The following is a 26,920-nucleotide window of genomic DNA, read 5'->3' on the forward strand; positions in this document are numbered from 1 at the left end:
CTTGAACATCTTTGACTTATTAAGGTGTTGAAACCAATTAAGGGCTACATGCTGTTCGTGCTTCCAGATTATAAACTGTGAATACTGCTTAAAGATCCATGAAATAAGAAACTGGCTGAATATTTTGTTCATTAGTCTGTTGGCCACATAGAGATGCTGTTATTATGAGGCAATCCAGGTAATGATGTTTAATTACAGCAAAATGCTTTACAAAACATTGAAGAACCTAAAGCAGTGTAGGATTGTGTTTGGTGTATGTCGTCTGGTCTATGATGATCATGTATGTTAATGAAAGCCACTGTGTGAAATAAAACATTGCTATGAATCAGGGTTTCCCATTTGGCAGCACATGGTCCAAATTTGGCCCTTGGGTGATTTTATTTGGCCCTCCAAGTTTTCTGAGCAAAAAAAAATATATAGATTTTTTTTACATCGTTGTACACCAACAAATCAGCTCCAAGTGATTTTAATTTGTAAATATTTTCCCATGGATAATAGAGAGATACTGTATATGTGATTGTATACAAATGTAAACAAGGTTTGAAATGATTGTGTTTTAGTGAAATATTATAACTGTTTGGGCTTCTCGCGGCCAATTTGCAGTCTAAACTTTTTTTTTGTAATTATGTTCCTGGCCACTGACCATCAGCGCAAGAAAAAATCATATTGTCACGTTCTGACCTTAGTTCCTTTTGTTTTGTCTTTATGTTACGTGTGTGCGTTTTAGGTAGAGGTGTGTCTTTTCTGGACTTGGCACCCTGTGTTTTGGGTGGTCACTTTTACTGTCCGCGCGCCCTGTGTTGTTGGGCTTGTCTAATTTTGTGTGCCTTATGAAAGAGCACTTTTTTCCCCGTGGAACTCTCTGCGCCTGACTCCTTCGTCACCCACCTAGTCCCGCGTGACACATAAGGTGTAGAAAATGTTTAACTGACTGAAAAGGGCTTTTATCCAGTCAGGATAAAAACCATTTGTTTAAATACCCATGTTTATTCAATGTCTTTACAATGCATTATAACCCCATCAAAACGCATTCTACCTGTTGGCTTTATTAACGTTACTGAAAGTTTCAAAAATAGTGGTGGTCAAAAACAAAACTGTACCACCTGCAAACATTGTGACACAAACATTGGATTCAACCTCTCTTTAAACTAGACTGTGTCCTTGTGTCCTGGTGTAAGCCCCACACACGTTGAGTGAGAAGATCTGCTGTGTCACTGGGATAGGTTGGTATCTCTACGGCTGGGAAGACCATGCTCCTCTGCTGGTTATGATTGGAGCGTGCGTTGTCATGGGTCACGCCTCTGATCCAGGATTCCCTCTGTCTGGCCTCAGGTCAGGAGTTGGGCTATGGGGGGGCCTTTAACGCCATTACACAACTATTAACATTGGCTTCTCACTCACAGTAAGTTCCTTACTTGACCTGTACTGTAGCTGAAGATACTTTTATAGAGGCTGGATCAATATAACTCTTTTGGAGACTGTTGTAATCCATACTGACATGTGGAAACAGTAGACCAAAAAACACACACTCCTGTGAAAAGTTCCTCTTTTGCACCATGACCAGACCAACTGCCTGTGAATGTTATGCTGTTTTGTAGATAAGGGCTGCCTTCCACTGTAGGTGACTCAGCTATCCAGAACACGCTGCATCTCCACAGATAATACCACTCAGAAAGGTCCGAAAATAATGGGATAATGGGGAACAACTGTCACTTTTCTCCTAGCATACTTGCAGTAAAGATTCCCTGTCCCCGAAACGTCATTTAAGGTATTATAATGACAAAACATGGCAGACAAAATGAGCCCACTTGTTTGAATAAAATAAGAGGTATATTACTCAATATTTATTGACAATTTATATAATTATTAATCCACAAAAGATTTGGCTTTGAATAATTTGAGGCAATATCCTATTTGTGCATTCAACACTGTAATAAACCAATGTTCTGAACATGTTAGTTTAAAAAATAATAACATTTGACAAACTACTATGAATTCTGAGAAAAAGAAGAAAAGTTAATGTTCCCTAAACTATGTTGGCTGAAATGTTTCTACTATGTTGGCAGACTATGAATTCAATGCACTAGAAACAAAAAAATGCAATTATAGAGCGAAGAGAAAGGCAGTACTTCAAGAATTCATTCACCCTTGTGCACAGTCTGCCTGTGCAGGGACATGCCGAGGTATCCCTCAACATGGATGCAGCTGATTTACAGAGACACAGTATCATTGCATCAATGGGATGCTTGTCTTTATGAGTCTGTTTCAATTCTAATTAGGTGTTTTCGCACGTTACTTTTCTTCCCGTTATTCCAATGGCAGTGCTGCTTGGAAATAAATCATGTCAAATGACACTTCTAGAACAGATCATTGTCCTCAAACTCATCGACCTGATCTAGGCAGAGCTCATTTTTCTCTCTTTTCCCTATTTTACCTCAAAGGCATCTGTCCTACTTGAAAGGATGTACACAACGTGAAAACTTGGGTGATAGCCTTTTTAGGCATATAAGCCTATTAGCTTACATTCCCGAAATGTCATTAAATTATGAATTTTTTAAATAATGAAATAAGTGTTCAAATAGTATACAAGTATAGGTAAGTATATGAGACTGTATTCATTTGTTGATACATAAGCAAAAGGAAGGATGCAACTTTCTACAATGATTGTCGGCTGTTGTCAATGTAAGCAGTCACAACAGTTGTTCGAATATAATCGGGAAACCAACACAGTTTGTTATTTTAATCGCACTGTGGCTATTATAGCATGCCAGGACAGGTGACTGAAGGGGCGCTGCCAATGCAAGTGAGGAGTCCCCATCCTTCTCTACGAAGTAAATAAATAAACAATGAATCGTCCAGTCTCCTGTGCGCCCAGCCTGGTGCGCCTCATCCCATCTCATGCATGGCTGCCAGTAATGGTCTACTGGGTGTCAGCTTTTATTTGCAGGACACAAAGCAAGTGCCAAGGGCTGCTGCATCGAATCCCCGAGCAGACTCGGCCTCTGGATAAAAGCAAGCAAAATGCTTCAGTCGAGCACAGAAACATAGAAATGTTAGGCTGGAAAGAGGAAGTACAGTGGAGAGGGGAGGGACCGAGGGCAGAGTTCCATGGGGCTGCCGCGGCGCTTCGAACTTCTGCACATGGAGCGGGGGGGAGTTGGAAGAACTTCATATTGCAAACTCAAGGAATAGCAGGTAGAGTAACTTTCACGATGCTTGTTAAGTTCAATGTCATTTAAAGTGTTTATTCGTATTTCTAAATGGTAAGAAATGAAATATCGTTACTCTTTAAAAAACGAACTATGTTAAACAGATTGGAAAACATTGTCCTGACGTCTGGGGCAGGTGCGTGAGTGTGAGCGTCTGAAATCCTGTGACGCGAGTGGTGAATGTAACCGAGTTGACTAAATGAAGGAACATTTTAATGTTACATGAATGTTATACAGTTTTGATACGCATTATAATTAATATCGAATGTTTTTTCTTTGGAAAATAATGGAATAATGGAATATTTTCCTCCTTTCCCAAACATATTTTAGGAGATCACAGGAATTGCTCACAATTATCTTAACCATATCGAAGCGGTAGGCTATATGTCTTGCCATTGACAATTAAGCCTATTGGAATTAGGCTCAACATAAAAACAAAAAAATACATTTCCTTGGTTTCAAAGTTTTCTATCGACTCGTTTCACTTTTAGTGCCAGATTGCCACCTGTTGCAACTGTGCGCATCCAGAATGCATATCTGAAATCTACCAACCATTTTACATCATGACATTCAAGCTAGTTCTTATTTCAGAAGTCCACTTTCCATTATTACAAATGAAACCATGTCAATTTAAATAGCATGTATAAAATTGATCTGAACACTCCTCAATGAAAGCGACAGGAAATAGGCTATAACTGCGTTGCCGAGAGTATGAAAAACGTAATCTGTTTCTATGCCCTTTTCAAAGTTACATGAAAAAGACACACACTTCAAAATTCCTTTTCAAGATACCCAAGACGGTCTGAATTATTGGTTGATCTGATCCGAACCTGACATGTGTGTTGATAGTATTGGTGGGCAGGGCTCAAGTATAGCCTACTGTTAACATGTTGTGAAACTGACATTCAACAAGAACACCATAGAATATTAATTGTAAGGGAAATAATGGGGAAACAACTCCACAATACTTTCCTCACACATTTGTGCGCTGGGACAACATTTTACAAGCTTCAACGCGTATGATATTTTATTATTGTTATGTAGAACTATAACCATAAACAATGAAAAATCCTACTCAAGTCGGCTAATTAATTTGGTTAATATGGAATAATAAGATATCATATTTTCATTACTGCATTGTCTAGATTGTCCTCACAAAACTTCAAAAGCAATGTTGATCGTGTTTTAATTTGATTTTAATTTGTTGTTAACAATAGTATTTCCATTTTGTTGACAGTCCAAACTGATTTCAAAATCTTTTTATGTCTAGACAGACATCAGTTTCTGATATTCCATGATATATTTTAATCAACTGGCTTGTTCTTGTGTCAGGAAACTATACACCACATGAATCAGAAAACACCCTTGGCCATTTCTGAACAACTCAAGATTTATGACCAAATTCGTAGTTACTGCGTTTTGCCTTTATAGGGCAGCATAGCCTACCTCCTCATTCAGCATTGACATTTGACAAGGTTAGGCTACTCACCTTTTTTTTTTTTTTTAGGGCAGCCAAACACTTGCATTTCAATTTGATAGCAAGGTTTGCTCTTTTCAAGCAAACCACTGCCACCTCAAAGGTTTCTGTCCTACGGAAAAGATGAGAAAACAATGTGAAAACTTGGGCGATGGCCTTATTATGGTAGGAATTTGCTGAGTTCTTTTTTGAATGAAACGTTCATTTTAAAAACGAATCCAAAATTAAAAACACAGCAACCTGTACAAATGGACTCACCCTCAAGAAAAAAAAACATGATATATTTCAATTACTATTAGTAAATTAAGCAATGAATTGCAACCCGTTGCTAAGGCATGAGTGAGTTGTGGCACAAATACTGTTTTGTTTCACACTGGAATGAATGAGGTGGGTCTCAATACACAAAAAGTAATTCATATTCATTTTTACATCTCAGTATCAAAATATATGAAATGAATCAAGCTGATTACATTATTTTGGGGGGATAAATTAGCAACAACAGTCACTGTTCTTAATTTGTTGTCTAAATGAACGATTTTCTGGAGAAACAAATTATGATTTTCAAGTACCGTCTTGAATCACACTTCTCACAGAAGCAGCATATACTTATAATAGTTTGAGGGGGGAAAAACATTTCAATAATGATATCTGATATGATATAATTCTTGTTTGACTAAAAAGTTATTAGAAACTTAGCCTAATGTTCTATATCACCCCTCAGATTGTATTGACTGTTTTATTCATTCACATAGACCCCATATTATTCACATATGTTTTATGTTGATATTCCTGACATTTAAGGAGAAATATGTGTTGCCAAATTATAGTTTACATTATAAAATCCTGTCAGTCGGTTTTTACTTCCTCCCAGTATCCAAAGTTTGCTGTTGTTGTGCACTTTGGCTGTTTAACGGTTTGACTGTTTCAGTCTCCACCCTGCTCCCTGTCGTGTGTTCGCACCCTGCTCGGCACAGCCCTTCCACCCCACCCGCCATCCATCCCACACACACACACACACACACACACACACACACACACACACACACACACACACACACACACACACACACACACACACACACACACACACACACACACACACACACACACACACACACACACACACACACACACATACACACACACACACACACACACACTCCCTTGAGTTAGGACTGGGGGTGTTGTGAACCCACAGCCCTCATCCTGCCTCTCCTCCCCTTACTGAGCGCACTCAGACCCACTGCCATGACTCTTCCTGCCCTTTGTGAGGCACTTTCAGAAAGCAGGTGTTGCCCTTAGTGCCTTGTTTTGTCATATTTGACTAAGGTGGTGTCATTCTGAAATAATGGCTGAATGAAACCATCCACAAAACACAAAATATATTGAGAATTGTCAACAAGAAATGAACTACAACATAACATATCATTAAGATATTCAACTAATTGGGTTTTGTCACAAACACCTGTGGTTTATAATGAACCAGGAAACAAAACGATGATAAAACAAATCAAATCAAATAAATGTAATCTAGCATAACTAAAAGGAATAACAGTGTTACTTTGAGTGAATATACAGCTTCCTGAATGCCTTAACAACTGTGTTGTGGTTAAACATGGGAATGCATTTCTCACTTCTGTGAAAGTCCCCCACCAACACGATCAGTATTTCCCTTCGCACCATCCGCCCAGAAAAAAAGGCACATGAGAATACCACCCCCTCCCGACCTCCAAACTCCAGATGCTAAAGAATGATGGTGCCGGCAGGGCCTCCTAGTCCTGTATCGACACACCAGCATCTAACACCCACTGTGCTCGCTGCGCCAGCATCTTCTGCACCAATGACCTCTGCCCTTCCTACCCCCTCCCCAACCCACCACCACCTCCCCCACTTGGGTCCTGGGTGTTCGTGGGTTGTCGAACCTCTGACTTGACTCGCCTGTCCGCTGAACATTGGGCGTTGCGACCGCAGCAGGGGCTGCTTGGTGGCTTCCCACTATTTGTTCCAAATGTGTGGAGCCATCTGTCAGTAAAACAGGAAGGCCTAGGTTCCCCTTCTCCCTCGGGCTCGCTTCGCTATTTTAGGGAGCTTCACTTCTCCCTGTGTGGCTGGCTGGGCCGGGAAAGCGGCTCCACCAAGGGCCTTCTTGAAGTGGCGGAGCCGAGGCTGAGGCTGTTGTGCCCATCTGCTGCAGGCTTGAGGTGGATGCATTATTAATGGGGCCACGCGCACTGGTGACTCCTCAGATATGCAGCAGGCCCCTGGCCAGGGGATGTGCTCTTCTTCACTAAATTCCCTCCTCTTGTGCGAAAGAAACTTACTTTGGTGCCCCTTGGCCTTCTCCTTCCTCTATCTCTCTCTCTGTCCCCTGGTTCTCTCTCTTTACTTTCGCTCTATGATACACTCCCTGTCTGTCTTGGTTCCCTCCCCTCTCTATCTCTGTATCCCCCCTCTCTCCATCTCTGTCTCTATCTCTCTCTCGCGGTCCCTCTCTTTATTATCTTTCTCTCTCTCATCTCTCTTTGTTTCTGATGGTTGCACCTCTCGCACACGTCTTTGCTCGGGTAGTGGCGCGCTCAGCGGTGCATGCTCAGTAAATTAGAGTGAACATGAGCGTCGATCAGCTGGGCACGACAAACAGCCGTATCCTCAGTGACCTTGGGCCACTGAATTTTCTGCTTAATTTTGCGGCAGTCAGTATGCGTTTTTGGATGATTAGGTGGCAGGAAATTAACAATAAATAACAAATGTGGTCTGAAAGCTCCTCATCACCATAGCCCGTCATGCAGGGCCAAGCCACTCTCCCAGCCCATCCTCTCTGTCAGACATGTAATGAAAATGTCTGTAATTCGTTGTAATGTAATGGGACAGCGGTGTGTCTTTCGGTGTGACAAAAGGGATCTTGCCAGGGTGACAGAGTTGTAAAGAGAGAGGTCATAGCTTTCGTCAGTTGTGGCTTTTTATAATGTTGTCTTTTTCAGCCCTGCTGTGCCATTGATACAATTTAAACACATCTACATCTCTGTCTCTCTCTATCCCATTAGAGTACCTGCACCGAATGGAGACGGAGGAGGCACAGGAGATGTCTCAGACGCCAGGTAAAAGCCACTGTTTTCAGACCTCAGAGTGAGATGCACAGAGCCCAAGTCGAGTGGCACAATTCACAGCACATATAATGGATTATAGATGATTACGGTTCTACCATATGAGCAATAACGAACCATGTTCTGGTGACTAATGGGTGTTTTCTGGTGTTTACCCATGCAGGCAGGGACAGCCCCCCTCCCAATGATGTGTCTGAGGACCAAGACGAGGCCATGCCCGTCCCAGAGGACCTGTCTGCCAGCTCCAATTTACAGCACAACAATAGGGGTGACAAAGGAGGCATGGGTGAGTGACAGTTCCTATAAGTCTGTGCCACATATGTTTAAATGTGCCACTCCCACATCAGTAGGCCTATAAACAGTTATTACACCTAGACCAGTATAGCCATCAAACCTTCACCCGTGTGCTCCAAAACCTAGCAGTTTCCATAGGAACTTCAGAAATATGTATACCATCACAAGGACAAAAGCAGTAGTATGGTCCATACTACTCATAATGAAAATAAAAATAACAATTATCATAATATATTAATAAATGCCATATGATGAATACATCTACAATAATTACATGCCTGTTACAGCTGCCTGCACTAGATATACAACAACAAAAGTTCCACCCTCTTATTTTTTTTTACGGTAAAATAAACCAAAACTACATTTCATAAAAACAAATGTGTCGGTAACTTAACTATTTTGTGTTAGTAAAATAACAATTTTGTAACGGTATCCCAACCAGTAGTTAGCACATGAACAACAAATCCCTTAGTTCCACTCATTAGTTGCAATCTAGCGCTTAATCGAGCTTAGTCCTTTTGAACATGTAGTCTTGATGCATTTAGGTCATTGGCAGGAACGGTTGGACATTTCTCTCATCCGTCACATGATGTGCAAAACCTTAAGGAATGGCTAATGTGGCCTTGATATGAGGATGTAACTAAATTAAGCCAGGGAATACCATTATCTGATCTACAAGTTAATTGAAACTCGGGACATGACTGGCATGTCAGGGGACACCAGGCAGCATTTACCAGATGAAGTTCTGGAATTCCATTTTTTTGCTTCATGAGAACATCTGTGAACCCCCCCCATATCATGTTGTATACGTAAAAGTACAACATCTCATACAACCAATATCTATGGTAGGTTTATGGGACGTGTTAGTGGTTGTGATAACTGGGGTACACGATAAGTGTTACTATAATTTGTGGTGTAAAAATGGAACGTCCTTTCATATTAGCTCCAGATAGCTGTGTGGTGTAGTTTACCCTTGTGCGTCGAGGCTGCATTTAGTCAGAAACAACATGTCGGAGCAGAGGAAACTGAAATAGGATGTGCAAGAGTTTCCTAAGAAGAACTTGCCATCAGGCAGTTTCAACACTCCAGGAGATAAAGACTTCAGGAGCAGAGCCAAGATTCGGAGATCAGCATTGCACATCACCAGTGCATCTCACCACCACACAGCCAGCGCACCTGCAAACACACTCACCACTTTCACTTCAACTGTCAAGCTTTTAACTCAGCAGCACACATAAGGAACTCCAACCCTCGCCAGCATGCCATAGTTTACGACATGCGCCAGGAATCTTTTGTAACTGCCCTGCTGACCATGAAGTGCACATTTATCCTCATCAAAAGTCACTTAGTCAATGTGACAACATCTGTCAGCATTGAGGTGAAATCATCGTAAAATATTTTGAGGCTTTCACCTCCTGCAGCTGCAGTTCCAAGGTTTATCCATGAGCCACCAATTGATTGACTTTCTGAAGCATTACATGGACTATACTTATTTTGTTTATCATAAATGCTCCTTTTGTAGGGCTTTGTGCAAGTTTGCAGTTGAGCTAGCGCTGGAAGAGGAGGCCATAGGTTCAGTCCAGTCAGGCTGTTCTTTCTCCATATGACTGTCTTTGTGGTTGAGCCATTTCACTCGCCGGATTTGACATAACTAGGGAAAACTGCTCAAATGACTAAAATATTCACTGATGCACAATGGGGACCATGCCATAGGGATTTCAGTCAGACAGTCAACATTTTTTACATACCTAAGAAAAATGTGTGTGTGTGTGTGTGTGTGTGTGTGTGTGTGTGTGTGTGTGTGTGTGTGTGTGTGTGTGTGTGTGTGTGTGTGTGTGTGTGTGTGTGTGTGTGTGTGTGTGTGTGTGTGTGTTTGTTTGTAAGTGTTTGTCTTTGAGTGTGGGTGAGTGTAAGTGTTTTTGAGTATGTGTTGCTCTGCACTCCCTAAAGATCTAATCACCACTGTGAGAGGAAGTGGCTGTTATGCTGTATCTATGCAATGCATCACTGGCTCTCTGATAAACCCCAAATGCATCAGGGAGTTATTATTATCTGTTAGGATCATGTGGTACAAAGGCTATTGGCCTGAAGTGCAGGACGCAAGCAGGACTGTGTAACTGAGACAAGGAGGCTGCAACTATAACGGAAGCTCAAGACCTCAAAGCCAGGTTGTTTGTTGCAGTTTTCCATTCACTTTCCAATGCTAACATACTGTAGGTTTGTCCTACACAGCTTCTCTAGTTTCATCCTACACAGCCTTCATCATACGATTCAAAAAGCCCCAAAAGGATTTCCCTTGTGTGGGAAGGACAAGACACATTGTCACAAAAGGTTGCCTTACTGAATGGAATTGTCTGAAAATATTTTTTGTCAGTACAGTCACACAGACACCTAGTTTCCTGAATCTGGGTCGCAAATGACATGTCACAGTATGCCTGTCCGGTGACACAATTTCTCTTTCAGTAGGTATGAGTAATTAGGGCTATCCAGTCTTCACTACAATCCTGTCTATTTCAGACTGAAGTGGTAAGCTTTTGAGTTCCCGAAAATGCTAGGTTAGAGTTTCGAAAGAGTGGGGAAAAGTACACTTTGTTTTTGGGGCTCCTTATCGAAACCGACACACCCAATGGAATTGTGTTCAGTATGGCGTCTACGTGGATTTACACACATGTGGTTGGTCCCACAGCGGAGTTAGCACACACTGGGCTATTTTCATCAGACACTGAGAAAAGCAGCTCTGTTGCAGGAACCTCCAACAGGCTCTTTTTAACTTCCACACTGCATAACTGAGCCATCATCAATGGCTTGTTATCAGTTACCTGTGTTTCCTTTTTTTGTTGTTGCTAGTTCAGTCAGAGTAGATTGTGCGTTTCAGTGGGTGGTCTCTTTTGTACCTGTGAATCCAATCAATGACACTGGAGCTGTCACTAAGTATATGGTAGCCTACAATGTTGAAAATTATGTCTTTAGTTAAACTTTTTTTATTTTATTTTATTTTTTTAAACTTCCAAGCAAAGTAAATAAGCCTAGGGTTTTGTCACAGAAGGTCTCTGGAAAGATACTTCAGTTTCAGTGGTCTACACCAACCCTCATGTTGTCATTCTGGCCCCTCTTTAACCCACCTCCTCATAGCTGAGCTAGACAGCGTTGACATCAGCAAGGCCGAGGGAACGACTGCTGCTGTGCTGCAACTTCTCAGGGACATATGGGGAAGTTGTGACTAAATTGGAGATGGGAAGAAGGGCTTGTACTTTATATCATGCTTGTCACACATCCTGATTTACTCGTTTTGGGAAGCAAGTGTCAAATCTCACAGGAAAGGACCAAACAAAGAGATAGAGCAATAAACCAACAACAGTGAATCACTAGATCCGACTCTCGATTTCAACGCCAGACATTTAAGTCGAATGAACGATGCATTTTTTACTATGAATAATATCGAACCAAAAGGCAACAGAAAGTCTCAGTGAGATTCTAAAGGGTAACACCACTGCAACAAGAGTACTTTCTGTGAGTGAAATCTTTTTTCTCTCTCATTACCGTAATCACATAGACGTTTAAAAAGAAAATGGTTGTGTTCATGTTGTAGCCAAACAACCCAGTAATCCTCAGGTCTATGATTCTGGCTGACCAGTAGGCCTAACATGCTTGGGGAGATGCAGGCCTTAACTCAGCACCTGTGGTTAGTGATAATATGCTCTTTAAGGTTATCAGTTATCAGGTGTTCTCTCTATGTCAGTAGTAATCTGTGCCTTTTCTGCTTTCATCTAGCTAACTTCCTTTGTGCCGGGTGTGCGATTTCTATAAGCATATGGTTTGTGTTTCCCTCATCTCGCCTGCTCGGCAGAAAGACATGTCGTGGTCTATGTGTCCACTCGCAAAGAAAAGTCGCAACAGGCAAACAGACAAAATGTTGTGTGGTGAGGGAGGAGCAGTTTCTTTTCACAAGGCTGCCCTGGACCTAGAGTATTTCAGCAGTTAGCATAACGTAAATAATTGTAACGTTATTTTGGTCTTTGGTCTGTCCACTATCACCAAGGTGGCGCTTAAGTGTATTATTTGAGTAGTTAGCGTAGTACTGTATACCAAAGGCTGATTTTATGCAGTATCACCAAGATGGTATTCAGTTAATACTGAAGTATCATCTGAGAGCAAAAAAAGAGTTCACCCAAGTTGCCTTTCCTATCTCACTGGATGAATCATGCATTACGGGAGCTTGTTCCCTAGGAGTGTCAGTGAAAACAAGAGTCCCCACAAAAGACGGTTTCAGTTACACTGTTTTACAATTCCTTGTCTGCGCTTCCCTTTCTGTCACTTCACCATAATGATTGGTATTTCAGTTAGGTAGGCCCTGTGTCTGAAGCTTCTCCTTTTTCCCTATAGATTCCTATATTTCATTATTTCCACTCCTTCCTCTTCGGGTGTACAAACAAGTTAGACACATGAGGAAATCAACCAACATGACATGCAAATCACAGGCTAATAGTTGAGGGATTGTCGAGGCTTTAAGTGGTTAAAAGTAAAGTCCAACAAATTGAGGAACCAGTCACTTGACCTGATATCCCTCCAATACTCAATCAGATGCCTGTCGTCACATTTCCTTTACATCTGCTGCTTTTTATAGTTGTGCTTATTGGGATGATAGATGTTGATTAAATTATGGTTAAACAAAATATTTGTGCAAATGGATTGTCATGCCATAGTCTGGTTACAAAGTTAGTGAAAAGAACAGTTCCCACTGGACAAAAAAACTGGTTGAATCAATGTTGTTTCCACATGATTTCAACAAAAATTGAACGTGAGGATATTGAATTAATGTGGGAAACGAATTGAATTCGCAAGACGTTAGCAGCATAAGGGCATTTCATCTTTTTTTCACCCAACTTTTAACCTAAATCCAATGACATGGTGAATTTCTTTGTTGATTTCACGGTGAATTCATGTTAGTTGACAATTAAACCAAATGTTAATCAAAACTAGATGTTGAACTGACGTCTGTGCCCAGTGGGTTATATCTATAAACCAAACATTGATGGTGTTACACTTAGAATGCAAGCATTTTTGGATTATCACTGACATTTTTTACATTTATTATTTCTCCCTTACTTGTTTGGTGTGCGAGTGTTAGTGTGTGTGTGTTTGTTTACCGTAGTTTGTTGGACTAGTTTACACCGCTGCCGTCCCTCGTTTCACACAACTTCCTGTGTCTCTGTTTCCTGTTTATCTTGCTGTCATTTTCACAGTGTGTGATGATGAGAGATGCAGTATGAGTTTCCCTATTTCCTTTAGCAAAAAGTAAAAAAAAAATATATATATATATATATATATGTTTCCTTCGCCCTAGTGTGCTCAGCCAATCAAGTTGAATTGAGGATAGCTGCACAGAAAGTGCTGATTTACATGCTCTCACTCTGCAATGAACTTTTGCTATCAGTAAGTTCATTGGAGGTGAGGTATACCACCACAGATACATATTCATAGACTAAAACAACCATTCAAGTAGAGGGAGAAACAGACACATGCCCTTAAACTAATAGTCACATATTGACCCATAGACAGTCAAAGATAAACATGTACTCCAATAGTAACATAGTAATGTACTCATATTTCTACACAGTAATGTAGGCTATAGTCCCCCAGAAACATGCTCCTATTCTAAACAGTGGCCCACTGCCCTCTTTTCCAGCCTGTAACATTAAAGTTGAGGCTCGCAGTGACGAGGAGAATGGGCTCGCCTTTGACATGATGATGAATGGCGAGGAGGAGGAGGAGGAGTGTGCGGAAGACTTGCGCGTGCTCGATGCCTCGGGGGCCAAAGTGAACGGCTCCCATGCAGGCGGCCCCGACAGCAAGGGCCCCTACTCCTCGGCCGGGGCTATTCGCCTGCCCAACGGGAAGCTCAAGTGTGATATCTGTGGGATAGTTTGCATTGGCCCCAATGTGCTGATGGTGCACAAGCGAAGCCACACTGGTAAGCCATCTGCGATACCCATCGCCCTTACTTTGCACCCACGCTCACTGGTAGGTAGCCTTACAGAGAGATCATGTGTATGTGGAGTGGAGAAGCTGAGATGGATTCTGTCAGTGTCTTTATCTTCACTTCAGACACTGAGAGCAGTAGACAGAGCACTGTTAGGGTAAATCTTTGCTCAAAAGTTTTACTCCAAAGTTGTCCGCAAAGCATAGGCTACAACACAAGTCATTGGGTTTTCACACTATTTTACAGAAATGAATTACATGCTTATCACCTAATAAGTATGTTTTTGTATATTGGAGAGCTAAGCACCACTAAGTAGGATACCATGCTACAGTGCTAGGTATCCACCAATTGTGTTGAATTCTGTAAGATAAGGACCTGGAGGTGCTAACTGTTACCATGTACTTTCTCAGTAAGTGAGGTGCAATGAAGCAGTTGAATACTCGTTTGGTAAAAGTTATTGCTTAACCAATAGGAGTTAATTGATGATGGAAGAGCTTAACATGAGGAGATCAATTCCATTTAGTTGATGTGGATAATATAGAGCTTTCGTTGGTTTGTAGTGGTCAAATGGGTTTCAGAGGTGTATTTTCACATAGTTACTGTGCTATAGTCAATATATTGGTCTGTAATGTTGGCAACAGGAGTTTTAGAGTAAAATATAGAAGTATTAGTTAAGTACGTCATGTGTCATGTGTAGTATCTAGATATTCTGTATGGGTGACTTTTGGGTGACTCATTCTCTGAGTGTCCTTCTAAATTATTACAAGAGAGAAAATGCTTGTGGTCGGTCTATTTGTTGTGTGATAAAATAAAAACGTAAGATGAATATAGTCCCTAAACATGACCTTAAATCACAGTTGAAAAACAGGATATCAGCAGCAATGAAAAGGAATCTTCACAAAATGGCAATTATCCAAGTATTACAACTTTTTCAAAATTCAAAATTGATATTCTATTGAAATGAACCCAAACCAGTGGGGGGGAACACTTTTTAAAAAGGCACTTAACTGCCAAGCTTTAGAAACTAATGAAACCCAAAATGGAAGAAAGGAACACTAGACTAAATGTAAATGCAAAAGAACGTATAATAAAATATATAATGAAGTGCCTCCTATTTAAATAGAAAATATTCTGTGGTGAGTCTGCTCCTGAAATGCATTTTTAATGAGTTTCCTTTTTTCTATATTTTTGCTGCTTCACTGGTGAGTCTTATTTTATGGGGGCCTTTTGAAAAAAAAAGCCATATTAAAACCTTCTCACAGAATGCCACAACACACGGAGAGGATGGATATTGGTTTATTCCAGAACCACTGATCAGGAAGACTGGCTCTCAACACAAAGTGTTTCCTTCGCTTTATTCAAATTAGCTTGAATTTGCATTGTGATGGGCCGCTCTTATTTTAGAGCCAAAGAAGAGGGGGAAAAAATTAGATTTTCAGATCAAATTGACCCAGGCACTGGTGCATTACGAAACTGGCAGCCTTAGTCTGAAAGGCTCTTGTTCGATCAGAGTGGTACTCGGCTCTGAGGTGCAGGGCCAGGGAGAGCACGGAGAAATGGAGTGTCACTCCGCTTTCAAACCCTCCTAGGCTGGTTGATTGGGTTGTGCTCCGAGTTCCTCCATCATCCACTGTGTTCAAGTACTCGGGATTCTTTTAGTACAGTGACCCCGAATTCACATCCACAGTGGCGCTATTTGGGATGCTTTAGTTCCTGCATCCACGTAGCAAAATTCAGACAATGGCTTTATACCTAGCCTATTATTGTCTGAGGAGTATCTGTTCGCGTTGAGCTGAGCTGACATTGGTGTATCTCAAAGCAAACTAGAAACTTCCAATGGTTGATAAACTGATACAAACTACAAATTGGTCCATCTCATGCTGTAGGATGACAAAAAAGAAAGCCCATTCGTACATTCACCTTACACTGTCAACACTCTGCATTAACCCTCGTTTATCTAAAACAAATAGAATTCCATTCATACGTCCACTTTGACATTATGGGTGTGACTCTTATGACTCTTACAAATAAAATACTCATTTGCTATATTATTGTAATTTTGTGTCTGAGCTCACAACACAAGATTTTGCTGAAAATGTTCCTATTTAATGTTAGCACCTACATAACTTACAGATGCCTATACTCCAGTTGTGTGTTTGTGAGATTACAAAAGTGTGCTTGTTAGTGAAAAATATCCAAACACTCATTTGCAATCTGCCAATTACATTTAAAGTGTTGATACTGTAGATGAGTGGCAGCTGTACCTGTGTGAGGGCCCTCACAGCGTGCTGTGTGGTGTTTCTTGTCCTCAGGAGAACGTCCGTTCCAGTGCAGCCAGTGTGGTGCTTCTTTCACCCAGAAAGGCAATCTGCTGCGCCACATCAAGCTCCACTCAGGAGAGAAGCCCTTCAAGTGTCACCTGTGCAACTACGCCTGTCGCAGGAGAGATGCCCTCAGCGGTCACCTGCGCACCCACTCTGGTGAGTTAGGAGGGTAGGAGTAGTGGTCAGTGTGCTGTGGAAATGGGCTGTGTTCATTAGGGCATGCATTTTTAAAACCATTTTGCAACAGAAAATGAATTTCTCTTATTGGACAAGTCAATGTAGTCCCTTCCTGTTTCAGTCAGTTTTCTTCTATTTAGGGCCAAATTAACACGGCCATGGTAATTACCAGGTGGAATTGTGAGAGAACACCTACAGCGTACTCTGTGAGATGGATATCTTGTCTTATTGTGGAGTGGGAGACATATCTGTCATCTGCAATGAAATGATTGTAAAACCATTACATTTATCATGTGAATGAAACATGTGCCTGGGTGTATTGGGGAATGAAAAACAACCCCGTCATAACTCAAAATACAACATACAGTACACACCACTCCACAATATGGACAGTACTATGGAACCGCTCACATGCACTTGAACACCGCTCTCAATAAATTGCTGTCAGTACTCACCGCTCTAGCAATGTCACATCTTACAGTTGGAAAGCCCCACAAGTGTGCCTACTGTGGGCGGAGCTACAAGCAGCGTAGCTCTCTGGAGGAACACAAGGAGCGGTGCCACAACTACCTCCAGTGTATGGGGCTGCAGAACAGCATCTATACAGGTTAGTGTCTGTCTCTCACCTCCGCCCACGCTGTTGACCTACTGTGCACTGTAGTTGACTCAGGACTCTCTCTGGTAGCAACGTTAATGAACCAACAATGTTGCAATTAGAACAATGCTCCTAGCAGGTCAGGACAACATTTTATGACATGTATCTGCACGATAAATGCTGTATCTCTATCAGTAAGGCTTCCATAATGCATTGGACAAGGGCTTTTGGCTGTTTCTGTTGACTCATAACCCAGTTATTCTAAAAGGGGGAGAAAAAAAAAAAAATATTCAGTAAAGAATACATTTTCTTGGATGCCGGATCTTTAGGTTTTACTACTTCATTCTGTGAATCAACGAACCATAAATAAGAGTCTGACGTCTTTTCCCTTGTAATCTTTTCAGTTCGTGTTTTGTAAAAATAAATAAAAATGAATGGACAGTTCTGCTTAAATCTAATAATAATTTCCTGAATGTGGAACATGGCTTAAAGTTAAGTATAGTGAGAGAATGTGGCTTTTGCTCACGTTAAAATACCTCTTATACAAATGATCCATTGAAGGTGGATGTACATGTAACCTACTGATCTGACAACATTAGGAAGTGGGCCGAGAGAGCAGAGGTTTGTATTATTATAAGAGGAAATTATCAGACAGGTTTATCACTCTCCTTTGCTTAGTCAGTGTGTGCCTTCAGAAAGTATTCACACTCCTTGAATTTTTTCACATTTTGTTGTTTTACAGCCTGAATTTTAAATGGATTAAATGGAGATTTTGTGTCACAGGCCTACACACAATACCCCATAATGTCAAAGTGGACATTTTTAGAAATGTTTACAAATTAATAAAAAAATGAAAAGCTGAAATGTCTTGAGCCAATCATTTGGAAGGTGTATCAATACACCCAGTCGCTACAAAGATACAGGCATCCTTCCTAGCTCAGTTGCTGGGGAAGAAGGAAACCGCTCAGGGCCAATAGTCCCTTTGAAACAGTTACAGAATTTAATGGCTGTGATATACTATTCTTCAGATATACAGTTCGACATATTCTATACATATACTGTCCATATTATCTATACATCCCATCACACACACATATACAATGCATTCGAAAAGTATTCAGACTCCTTGACTTTTTCCCAAAAAATTTATGTTACATTAAATTAATGTTTTTCCTCATTAATCTACAAACAATACCCCATAATGACAAAGTGAAAACCGTTTTTTAAAACATTTTTGTAAATGTATTAAAAATAAAAAACAGAAATACCTTATTTACATAAGTATTCAAACCCTTTGCTATGAGACTTCGAAATTGAGCTCAGGTGCATCCTGTTTGCATTGATCATCCTTGAGATGTTTCTACAACTTGATTGGAGTCCACCTGTGGTCAATTCAATTGATTGGACACGATTTGGAAGGGCACACACACCTGTCTATATAAGGTCCCACATTTGACAATGCATGTCAGAACAAAAACCAAGCCATGAGGTTCGAAGGAATTGTCTGTAGAGCTCTGAGACAGGATTGTGTCAAGGCACAGATCTAGGGAAGGGTACCAAAAAATGTCTGTAGTATTGAAGGTCCCAAGAACACAGTGGCATTCATCATTCTTAAATGGAAGAAGTTTGGAACCACCAGACTCTTCCTAGAACTGGCCACACGGCCAAACCTAGCGATCGGGGGAGAAGGGCCTTGGTCATGTAGTTGATCAACAACCTGATGGTTACTCCGACAAAGTTCTTCTGTGGAGAAGGGAGAACCTTCCAGAAGGACAACCATCTCTGCAGCACTCCACCAATCAGGCCTTTATGGTAGATTGAATAGATGGAAGCCACTCCTCAGTAAAAGGCACATGATGGGCCGGTTTGGAGTTTCCCAAAAAGCACCTAAAGGACTCCCATACCATGAGAAACAAGATGCTCTGGTCTGGTGAAACCAAGATTGAACTCTTTGACCTGAATGCCAAGCGTCATATCTGGAGTAAACTTGGCACCATCCCTACGGTGAAGCATGGTGGTGGCAGCATCATGCTGTGGGGATGTTTTTCAGCGGTAGGGACTGGGAGACTAGTCAGGACTGAGGGAAAGATGAATGGAGCAAAGTACAGTGAGATCCTTGATGAAAACCTGTTCCAGAGCGCTCAGGACCTCAGGCTGGAGCGAAGTTTCCTCTTCCAACAGGACAACAACCCTAAGCACACAGCCAAGACAATGCAGGAGTTGCTTCGGGACAAGTCTCTGAATGTCCTTGAGGGGCCCAGCAGAGCCCGGACTTGAACCCAATCGAACATCTCTGGAGAGACCTGTAAATAGCTAGCAGCAACCCTCCCCATCCAACCTGACAAAGCTTGAGAGGATCTGAAGAGAACAATGGGTGAAACTCCCCAAATCAAATCAAATTAGTCACATGCGCCGAATACAACAGGTATTACACTGCCATGCTTAATTACGAGCCCCTAACCGACAGTGCAGTTTCAAAAAATACGGACAAGAATAAGAGATAAAAGTAACAAGTAATTGAAGAGGAGCAGTAAAAAAGAACAATATATACAGGGGGGTGCCAGTACAGAGACAAATACAGGAGTGCCAAGCTTGAAGTGTCATAACCAAGAAAACCCGAGGCTGTAATCGCTGCCAAAAGTGCTTCTACAAAGTACTGAGTAAAGGTTCTGAATACTTATGTAAATGTGATATTCCCGTTTTTTGTTGTGGGGTATGTCCTTTGTCATTATGGGGTATTGTGTGTAGATTGATGAGGATTTTTTTTTTTAATTTAATCAATTTTAGATGAAGCTGAAGCATAACAAACTGTGGAAAAAGTGAAGGGGTCTGAATACTTTCCGAATGCAATAAATGTATTCAGTATATACAGTACCAGTCAAAAGTTTGGACACACTTACTCATTCTGGGGGTTTTCTTTATTTTTACTATTTTATACATACAATAATAGTGACGACATCAAAACTATGAAATGACACATATGGAATCATGTACTAACTAAAAAAGTGTTAAACAAACCTAAATATAGATTTTAGATTCTTCAATGTGGCCACCCTTTACCTTGATGACAGCTTTGCACACTCTTGGTATTCTCTAAACCAGCTTTATGAGGTAGTCACCTGGAATGCATTTCAATTAACAGCTGTGATTTGTTAAAAGTTCATTTTTGGAATTTATCAGTTGTGTTGTGACAAGGTAGGGGTGGTATACAGAAGATAGCCCTATTTGGTAAATGAACAAGTCCATATTATGGCAAGAGCAGCTCAACCCTGGAATGAGTAGGTGTATCCAAACTTTTGACTGGTACTATATATATATTTATACTCTTACTTTTTAGATTTGTGTGTATTGTTGTGTATTAGATATTACTGAACTTTTGGATCTAGGAACACAAGATTTTGCTACACCCGCAATAACATCTGCTAGATATGTGTATGCGACCAATAAAATGTGATTTGATAGGAGAAAACAGAGGATGGACTAACAACATTGTAGTTACACCACAATACTAACCTAAATGACAGAGTGAAAAGATGGAAGCCTGTACAAAATAAAAATACTCCAAAACATGCATTTTGTTTGCAATAAAGCACTAAAATAAAACAAAAAAATGTGGCAAAGAAATCAACGTTATGTCCTAAATATACAATGCTTTATATTTGGGGCAAATCCAACACATTATATCACTGAGTATCACTCTTCAAATGTTCAAGCATTGTGGGGGCTGCATCAGGTTATGGGTATGCTTGTCATCTGCAAAGGAGGTTTTAAGGATGAAAATAAACCAATAAGAGCTAAGCACAGGCAAAATCCCTGAGGAAAACCTGGATTAGTCTGCTTTCCAACAGACACTGGGAGACAAATTCACCTTTCAGCAGGACAATGACCTAAAACACAAGGCCAAATACACTGGAGTTGTTAACCAAGGTGACATTGAATGTTCCTGAGTGACCTAGTTACAGTTTTGACTTAAATTGGCTTGAAAATCTACAGCAAGACTTGAAAATGTCTGTCTAGCAATGATCAACAACCAACTTGAGAGAGCTTTAAGAATTTTTCTAAGTTGTAAATATTGTAGGAACCAGGTGTGCAAAGCTCTTAGAGTCTGACCCAGAAAGACTCAAATCTGTAATTGCTGCCAAATGTGATTCTAAAATGTGTTGACTCAAGGGTGTGAATACTTACAGTTGAAGTCGGAAGTTTACATACACCTTAGCCAAATACATTTAAACTCAGTTTTTCGCAATTCCTGACATTTAATCCTAGTAAAAAATTCCCTGTCTTAGGTCAGTTAGGATCACAACTTTATTTTAAGAATGTGAAACATCAGAATAATAGTAGAAAGAATTATTTATTTCAGGTTGTATTTCTTTCATCACATTCCCAGTGGGTCAGAAGTTTACATACACTCAATGAGTATTTGGAAGCTTTGCCTTTACAAACGTTTCGGGTAGCCTTCCACAAGCTTCCCACAATAAGTTGAGTGAATTTTGGCCCATTCCTCCCGACAGAGCTAGTGTAACTGAGTCAGGTTTGTAGGCCTCCTTGCTCGTACACGCTTTTTCAGTTCTGCCCACAAATTTTCTATAGGATTGAGGTCAAGGCTTTGTGATGGCCACTCCAATACCTTGACTTTGTTGTCCTTAAGCTATTTAGCCACAACTTTGGAAGTATGCTTGGGGTCATTGTCCATTTGGAAGACCCATTTGTGACAAAGGTTTAACTTCCTGACTGATGTCTTGAGATGTTGCTTCAATACATCCCCATAATTTTCTGTCCTCATGATGCCATCTATTTTGTGAAGTGCATCAGTCCCTCCTGCAGCAAAGCACCCCCACAACTGGATGCTGCCACCCCCGTGCTTCACAGTTGGGATGGTGTTCTTCGGCTTGCAAGCGTCCCCCAAACATAACAATGGTCATTATGGCCAAACAGTTCTATTTTTGTTTCATCAGACCAGAGGACATTTCTCCAAAAAGTATGATTTTTGTCCCCATGTGCAGTTTCAAACTGTAGTCTGGTGTTTTTATGGCGGTTTTGGAGCAGTGGCTTCTTCCTTGCCGAGCGGCCTTTAAGGTTATGTCGATATAGGACTCGTTTTACTGTGGATATAGATACTTTGTACCTGTTTCCTCCAGCATCTTCACAGGGTCCTTTGCCGTCGTTCTGGGATTGATTTGCACTTTTCGCACCGAATTACGTTAATCTCTAGGAGACAAAACGCGTCTCCTTCCTGAGCGGTATGACGGCTGCGTGGTCCCATGGTGTTTTTCTTGCAGACTATTATTTGTACAGATGAACATGGTCCCTTCAGGCATTTGGAAATTGCTCACAAGGATGAACCAGACTTGTAGCTGATTTCTTTTGATTTTCCCATGATGTTAAGCAAAGAGGCACTGAGTTTGTCAGTAGGCCTTGAAATACATAATATGTCTGTAAAGAATTTTGGGGAAAATGACTTGCACAAAGTATATGTCCTAACCGACTTGCCCAAACTATAGTTCGTTAACAAGAAATTTGTGGAGAGGTTGAAAAACAAGTTTTACTTGCTCCAAACTAAGTGTATGTAAACTTCCGACTTCAACTGTATGTAAATTTGATATTTCTGTATTTAATTTTCAATACATTCGCAAAAAAATCACTTTGTCATTATGGGTTACTCTGTGTAGATGGGTGAGATCAAAAAAATCGCTATAATAAATTTTGAATTCAGGCCGTAACACAATAAAACGTAGAATAAGTCAAGGGGGATAGATACTTTCTGAAGGTACTGTACACCAACTGTCTCTCAATAAAAGCATCCTCATCATTGCGCCCTGTAAGAAATCAACTTTCAGGGATGCTTAAGCCAATATTAGCAAGATCCTGTTATACAATAATCCTACATTTGATCGGGTCAGATTTTACTACTTTGATTCTGAAACCTACTTTTCTGTCTTGCTTTCCAGTAGTAAAGGAAGAAAGCAACCAGAATGAGCAGAGGGAAGACTTAAGCCAGACGGGATCTGAGAGAGTCTTGGTGCTAGAAAGACTAGCTAATAATGTAGCCAAACGTAAGAGCACTATGCCACAGAAGTTTGTAGGTAAGGGATAAAGTCTGCTTCCTTTGTATACCAACAAACATTGCTTTAACTGCAAAGCACACGACTTCGGTTCCTAATGTGAGAATTGCGTATTTCAGTTTGATGCATTCTGATTTGCCACGATTGTGCTGCAGAATATGCTATTTAATAAAACAACACATATTCAGCATGATCACCCTTGTGCCTGGAATCTGTTATCATTAGAACAATGTTTGAGCTTTATTTAAGTTGATCAATCATAATATTTCCATTGAATTCAACTTTAACGCTTTGTGTATTATACATTTATTTGAAGATGACTCTTACTTAAATTAAATTAAGTAAATATATTAATAAAAATATGCTGACAAAACATGTAAAAAATTACAACAAATAAAACAAAGTAATCAGCCATGAGACACTAAGGAGAACAATGTAAAGAATGGAAAACTCGAAATAAGGAGAATCACCAATCAATATCAGTAAAATTGTGACCAATCCATTTTGGGGCGGCAGGTAGCTTAGCATTGGACTAGTAACCGAAAGGTTGCAAGATCAAATCCCCAAGCTGACAAGGTAAAAATCTGTCGTTCTGTCCCTGAACAAGGCAGTTAACCCACTGTTCCTAGGCCATCATTGAAAATAAGAATTTGTTCTTAACTGACTTGCCTAGTTAGATAAAGATTTTTTTTTTTTTTAAATCCCAAAAATGTGACCCCTAGAACTACAGAGAAACATTAGTGTTTGATATAAGGGATCTGAGGATTTTCTATTTGAATTGAACATTGGTAATTCATCTGTTTTCCCTTTCTAATCCTCAGGTGGGAAGCGTCTCTCCGACCTCTCATTCGAGGGCAACCCCGGGGAACTGATGCAGCCTCATGTCATCGACCAGGCCATCAACAGCGCCATCAGCTACCTGGGTGCCGAGTCCCTGCGACCTCTCATCCAGACCTCCCCAACCTCCTCTGAAGTGGGGGGCATTGGCTCCATGTACCCCCTCCACAAGCTACCTCCAGAGGGACAAGGGGCGGGGGGCCACGGCCTGTCAGCCAAGGACAGAGCAGCTGAGAATTTGCTGCTGCTCGCCAAGTCCAAATCAGCCTCCAGCGAGAGGGACGGCTCCCCCAACCACAGTGGCCACGATTCCACTGACACGGAGAGCAACAATGAAGAGAGGGCAGGTGGCGGGGCATCGGGCCTCATCTACCTGAACAACCACATCACGCCTGTGGTGCGTAATGGCGTGTTGCCCCTGGCAAAGGAGGAACAGCAGCGGCAGTACGAGGCCATGCGGGCCAGCATCGAGATGGCCTCAGAGGGGTTCAAGGTGCTGAGTGGAGAGGGGGAGCAGTTGAGGGCATATTGCTGTGAACACTGCCGCATCCTCTTCCTAGACCACGTGATGTACACCATCCACATGGGCTGCCACGGCTTCCGAGACCCCTTTGAGTGTAACCTCTGTGGCCACCGCAGTCAGGACCGATACGAGTTTTCCTCACACATGACCCGAGGGGAGCATTGCTACTGAATGGCCCACTGAACACACACTACCACACGAACACACACACACACGCTCACACAGACATACCCCCACAAACACTTGCTTATTTGAAAGTGGCGATTTTTATACATTGTCAAGAAATTGCATGTTTGAAAAACAAAGAACAAGACTAGTTTATGTTAACTTCACATGTTCAGGAGGAAAAGGGAAACAATTCCTCCATCTGCTTTTTAGAAAACAAAAGGTGGTAAAATAACTGTTCAGTGAACAAAACAAACAACTTAAAAAATGATTGTGCTTCAGCAGTAAGTATCATGTGTCACATACGGTATAGTTTTAAGTCTTTGATCTACCCTTTGATGTCTGTATACATCAAATAAATGTCTCTGTTTTCTGATAGCCTACCTGGAGAAATATCTGATAGCCTACCTGGAGAAATATCTGATAGACTACCTGGAGAAATATCTGATAGACTACCTGGAGAAATATCTGATAGACTACCTGGAGAAATATCTGTATATTTTATTCTAAAGAATACAAACACACAATAAAGTTGTTTTTTAAATGGCAAGGTATTGCTTGACATTTACGTAAGGGATAATCAACAAGAGGCTATGCGTTCTATGGAAAATAATGAAAGATGTGGAAGGTGTGTTCCACAACGCGGCGGAGGAGTGGAACTAAACCTTCCACTGAGTTGCATTATTATCCAGAGAACGCATAGAGCACCAAGTTGAATATCTCTTTCATACCATCGCTGTAATTTAGCACATTTGACACAAGACATGTGTTACTTTGCAGGTAGAAATGTGTTCGACATTCACTGTAGATTTTACTATAACTACAGCAGTTGCTGTGGTAACTAAACAAACAGACTTTTAAAATTTAACCAGGCAAGTCAGTTAAGAACCAATTCTTATTTACAATGACTGCCTACACCGACCAAACCCAGACAACGCTGGCCCAATCGTACACCGCCCTATGGAACTCAAAATCATGGCCGGTTGTGATACAGCCTGGATTCGAACCAGGGTGTCTGTAATTAGACCCCTGCCCCACTCAGGAGCCCATGCTTGTTTAGCTAACCAAACCATCAGTCCTAGCTTGCTATTATGAAAATTGGGAATTCAACAATACCAACATTGTTTTCAATTTGACTTTTGCTTTCAAAATGAGTTCAAACAAAACATGCAAGAATGAACTATAGAATGAACTACATCCATAAGCAGTATATGTAATATACCGTGCATTATTTAACCAATAACAAAAAAAACACGCCCGAGGGGGTGCTATATATGGTCAATATACCACAACCCCCGAGGTGCCTTATTGCTATTACAAACTGCTTACCAACATAATTAGAACAGTAAAAATAAATATTTGGTCATACCCGTGATGTACCATGGCTTTCAGCCAATGAGCATTCAGGGCTCGAACCACCCAGTTTATAAAGGCAATTATAAACTGGGTGGTTCGAATGTTGATTGGCTGACAGCTGTGGTATATCAGTCTGTATACCACGGGTATGACAAAACATTTATATTTACTGCTCTCATTACGTTGGTAACCAGTTTATAATATCAATAAAGCACCTCGGGGGTTTGTGGTATATGGCCAATATACTATACCACGGCTAAGGGTTGTATCCAGGCATCCCGTGTTGCATCGTGCTTAAGAACAGCCCTTAGCCGTGGTATATTGGCCATATACTGTACCACACCCCCTCTGGCCTTATTGCTTAAATAATGCACGCTCTAGAATGCCCTTCAAGCCAATCAGAAATGAGAATTCAACAATGCCATGGTATAAAGTTTTTTATACATTATTTATGCTGTGTACACATGCATGTGTTTCTTTTTGTAATTTATTAGTTGGTGTTAGGGTTTCCTATGTTTGATTTGTTCAGTTCAAACATTCCCTACCATTAATCAAATGTGATAGATGGATTTGAGTTGAATAAATGAATGACTGAACTCGAGTGTTATTTACTGAAATATATTTTTGTTTGATATAAAGTATGGATGGTATTCAGTTTTGTCCCAGCTTTTGAGAAAATGTTACTCTCAATTTGAACTGAACTTTTAAAGTAACTTTACTCATACTGTATATCATGCTTGCAAATATCAATAAAGGATATTTTACATACCCCAAAATAATACTGATATTTGGTATTTTTTCATAGTAAGATTCACCA

The 26,920-nt window shown here is 40.8% G+C and overlaps 1 protein-coding gene and 1 long non-coding RNA gene across 7 annotated transcripts; one reads left to right on the plus strand and one right to left on the minus strand.

Annotated features, from left to right (window-relative positions):
• Window positions 1–967: 967 nt before the first annotated feature.
• On the minus strand, window positions 968–7,957 carry LOC109889792 (uncharacterized). Its single transcript, XR_002255327.2, has 2 exons — window positions 4,699–7,957; window positions 968–1,357 (listed from the first exon to the last, which is right to left on the minus strand). It is a non-coding gene; the product is annotated as an uncharacterized LOC109889792 (long non-coding RNA).
• Window positions 2,947–26,882, plus strand: LOC109889791 (DNA-binding protein Ikaros). Of its 6 annotated transcripts, none has more exons than XM_020481508.2 (8): window positions 2,947–3,195; window positions 7,731–7,784; window positions 7,954–8,076; window positions 13,771–14,055; window positions 16,377–16,544; window positions 17,047–17,172; window positions 23,109–23,243; window positions 24,044–26,882. In XM_020481508.2, the coding sequence occupies exons 1-8, from the start codon at window positions 3,051–3,053 to the stop codon at window positions 24,751–24,753; spliced, it is 1,746 nt and encodes a 581-aa protein (XP_020337097.2). In that variant the 5' UTR covers window positions 2,947–3,050; the 3' UTR covers window positions 24,754–26,882. The 6 variants fall into 6 exon arrangements, with proteins under 6 accessions (XP_020337097.2, XP_031679213.1, XP_031679215.1 ...); XM_031823353.1 differs by having other exon boundaries at window positions 23,112–23,243; XM_031823355.1 differs by lacking the exon at window positions 13,771–14,055 and having other exon boundaries at window positions 2,953–3,195; window positions 23,112–23,243.
• Window positions 26,883–26,920: the final 38 nt, after the last annotated feature.

This window comes from Oncorhynchus kisutch, linkage group LG4 (genome assembly GCF_002021735.2).
Source record: "Oncorhynchus kisutch isolate 150728-3 linkage group LG4, Okis_V2, whole genome shotgun sequence".
Lineage (NCBI taxonomy): Eukaryota > Metazoa > Chordata > Actinopteri > Salmoniformes > Salmonidae > Oncorhynchus > Oncorhynchus kisutch.

What these genes read in the sequence shown, in the direction of transcription:
- LOC109889791 (XM_020481508.2), top strand. Translation starts at nt 3,051, where the DNA reads ATGTTAGGCTGGAAAGAGGAAGTACAGTGGAGAGGGGAGGGACCGAGG. An exon ending in TCACCTGCGCACCCACTCTG is followed by an intron (nt 16,545 to 17,046) that starts GTGAGTTAGGAG and finishes CACATCTTACAG; the next exon opens with TTGGAAAGCCCCACAAGTGT. An exon ending in GCAGAACAGCATCTATACAG is followed by an intron (nt 17,173 to 23,108) that starts GTTAGTGTCTGT and finishes CTTGCTTTCCAG; the next exon opens with TAGTAAAGGAAGAAAGCAAC.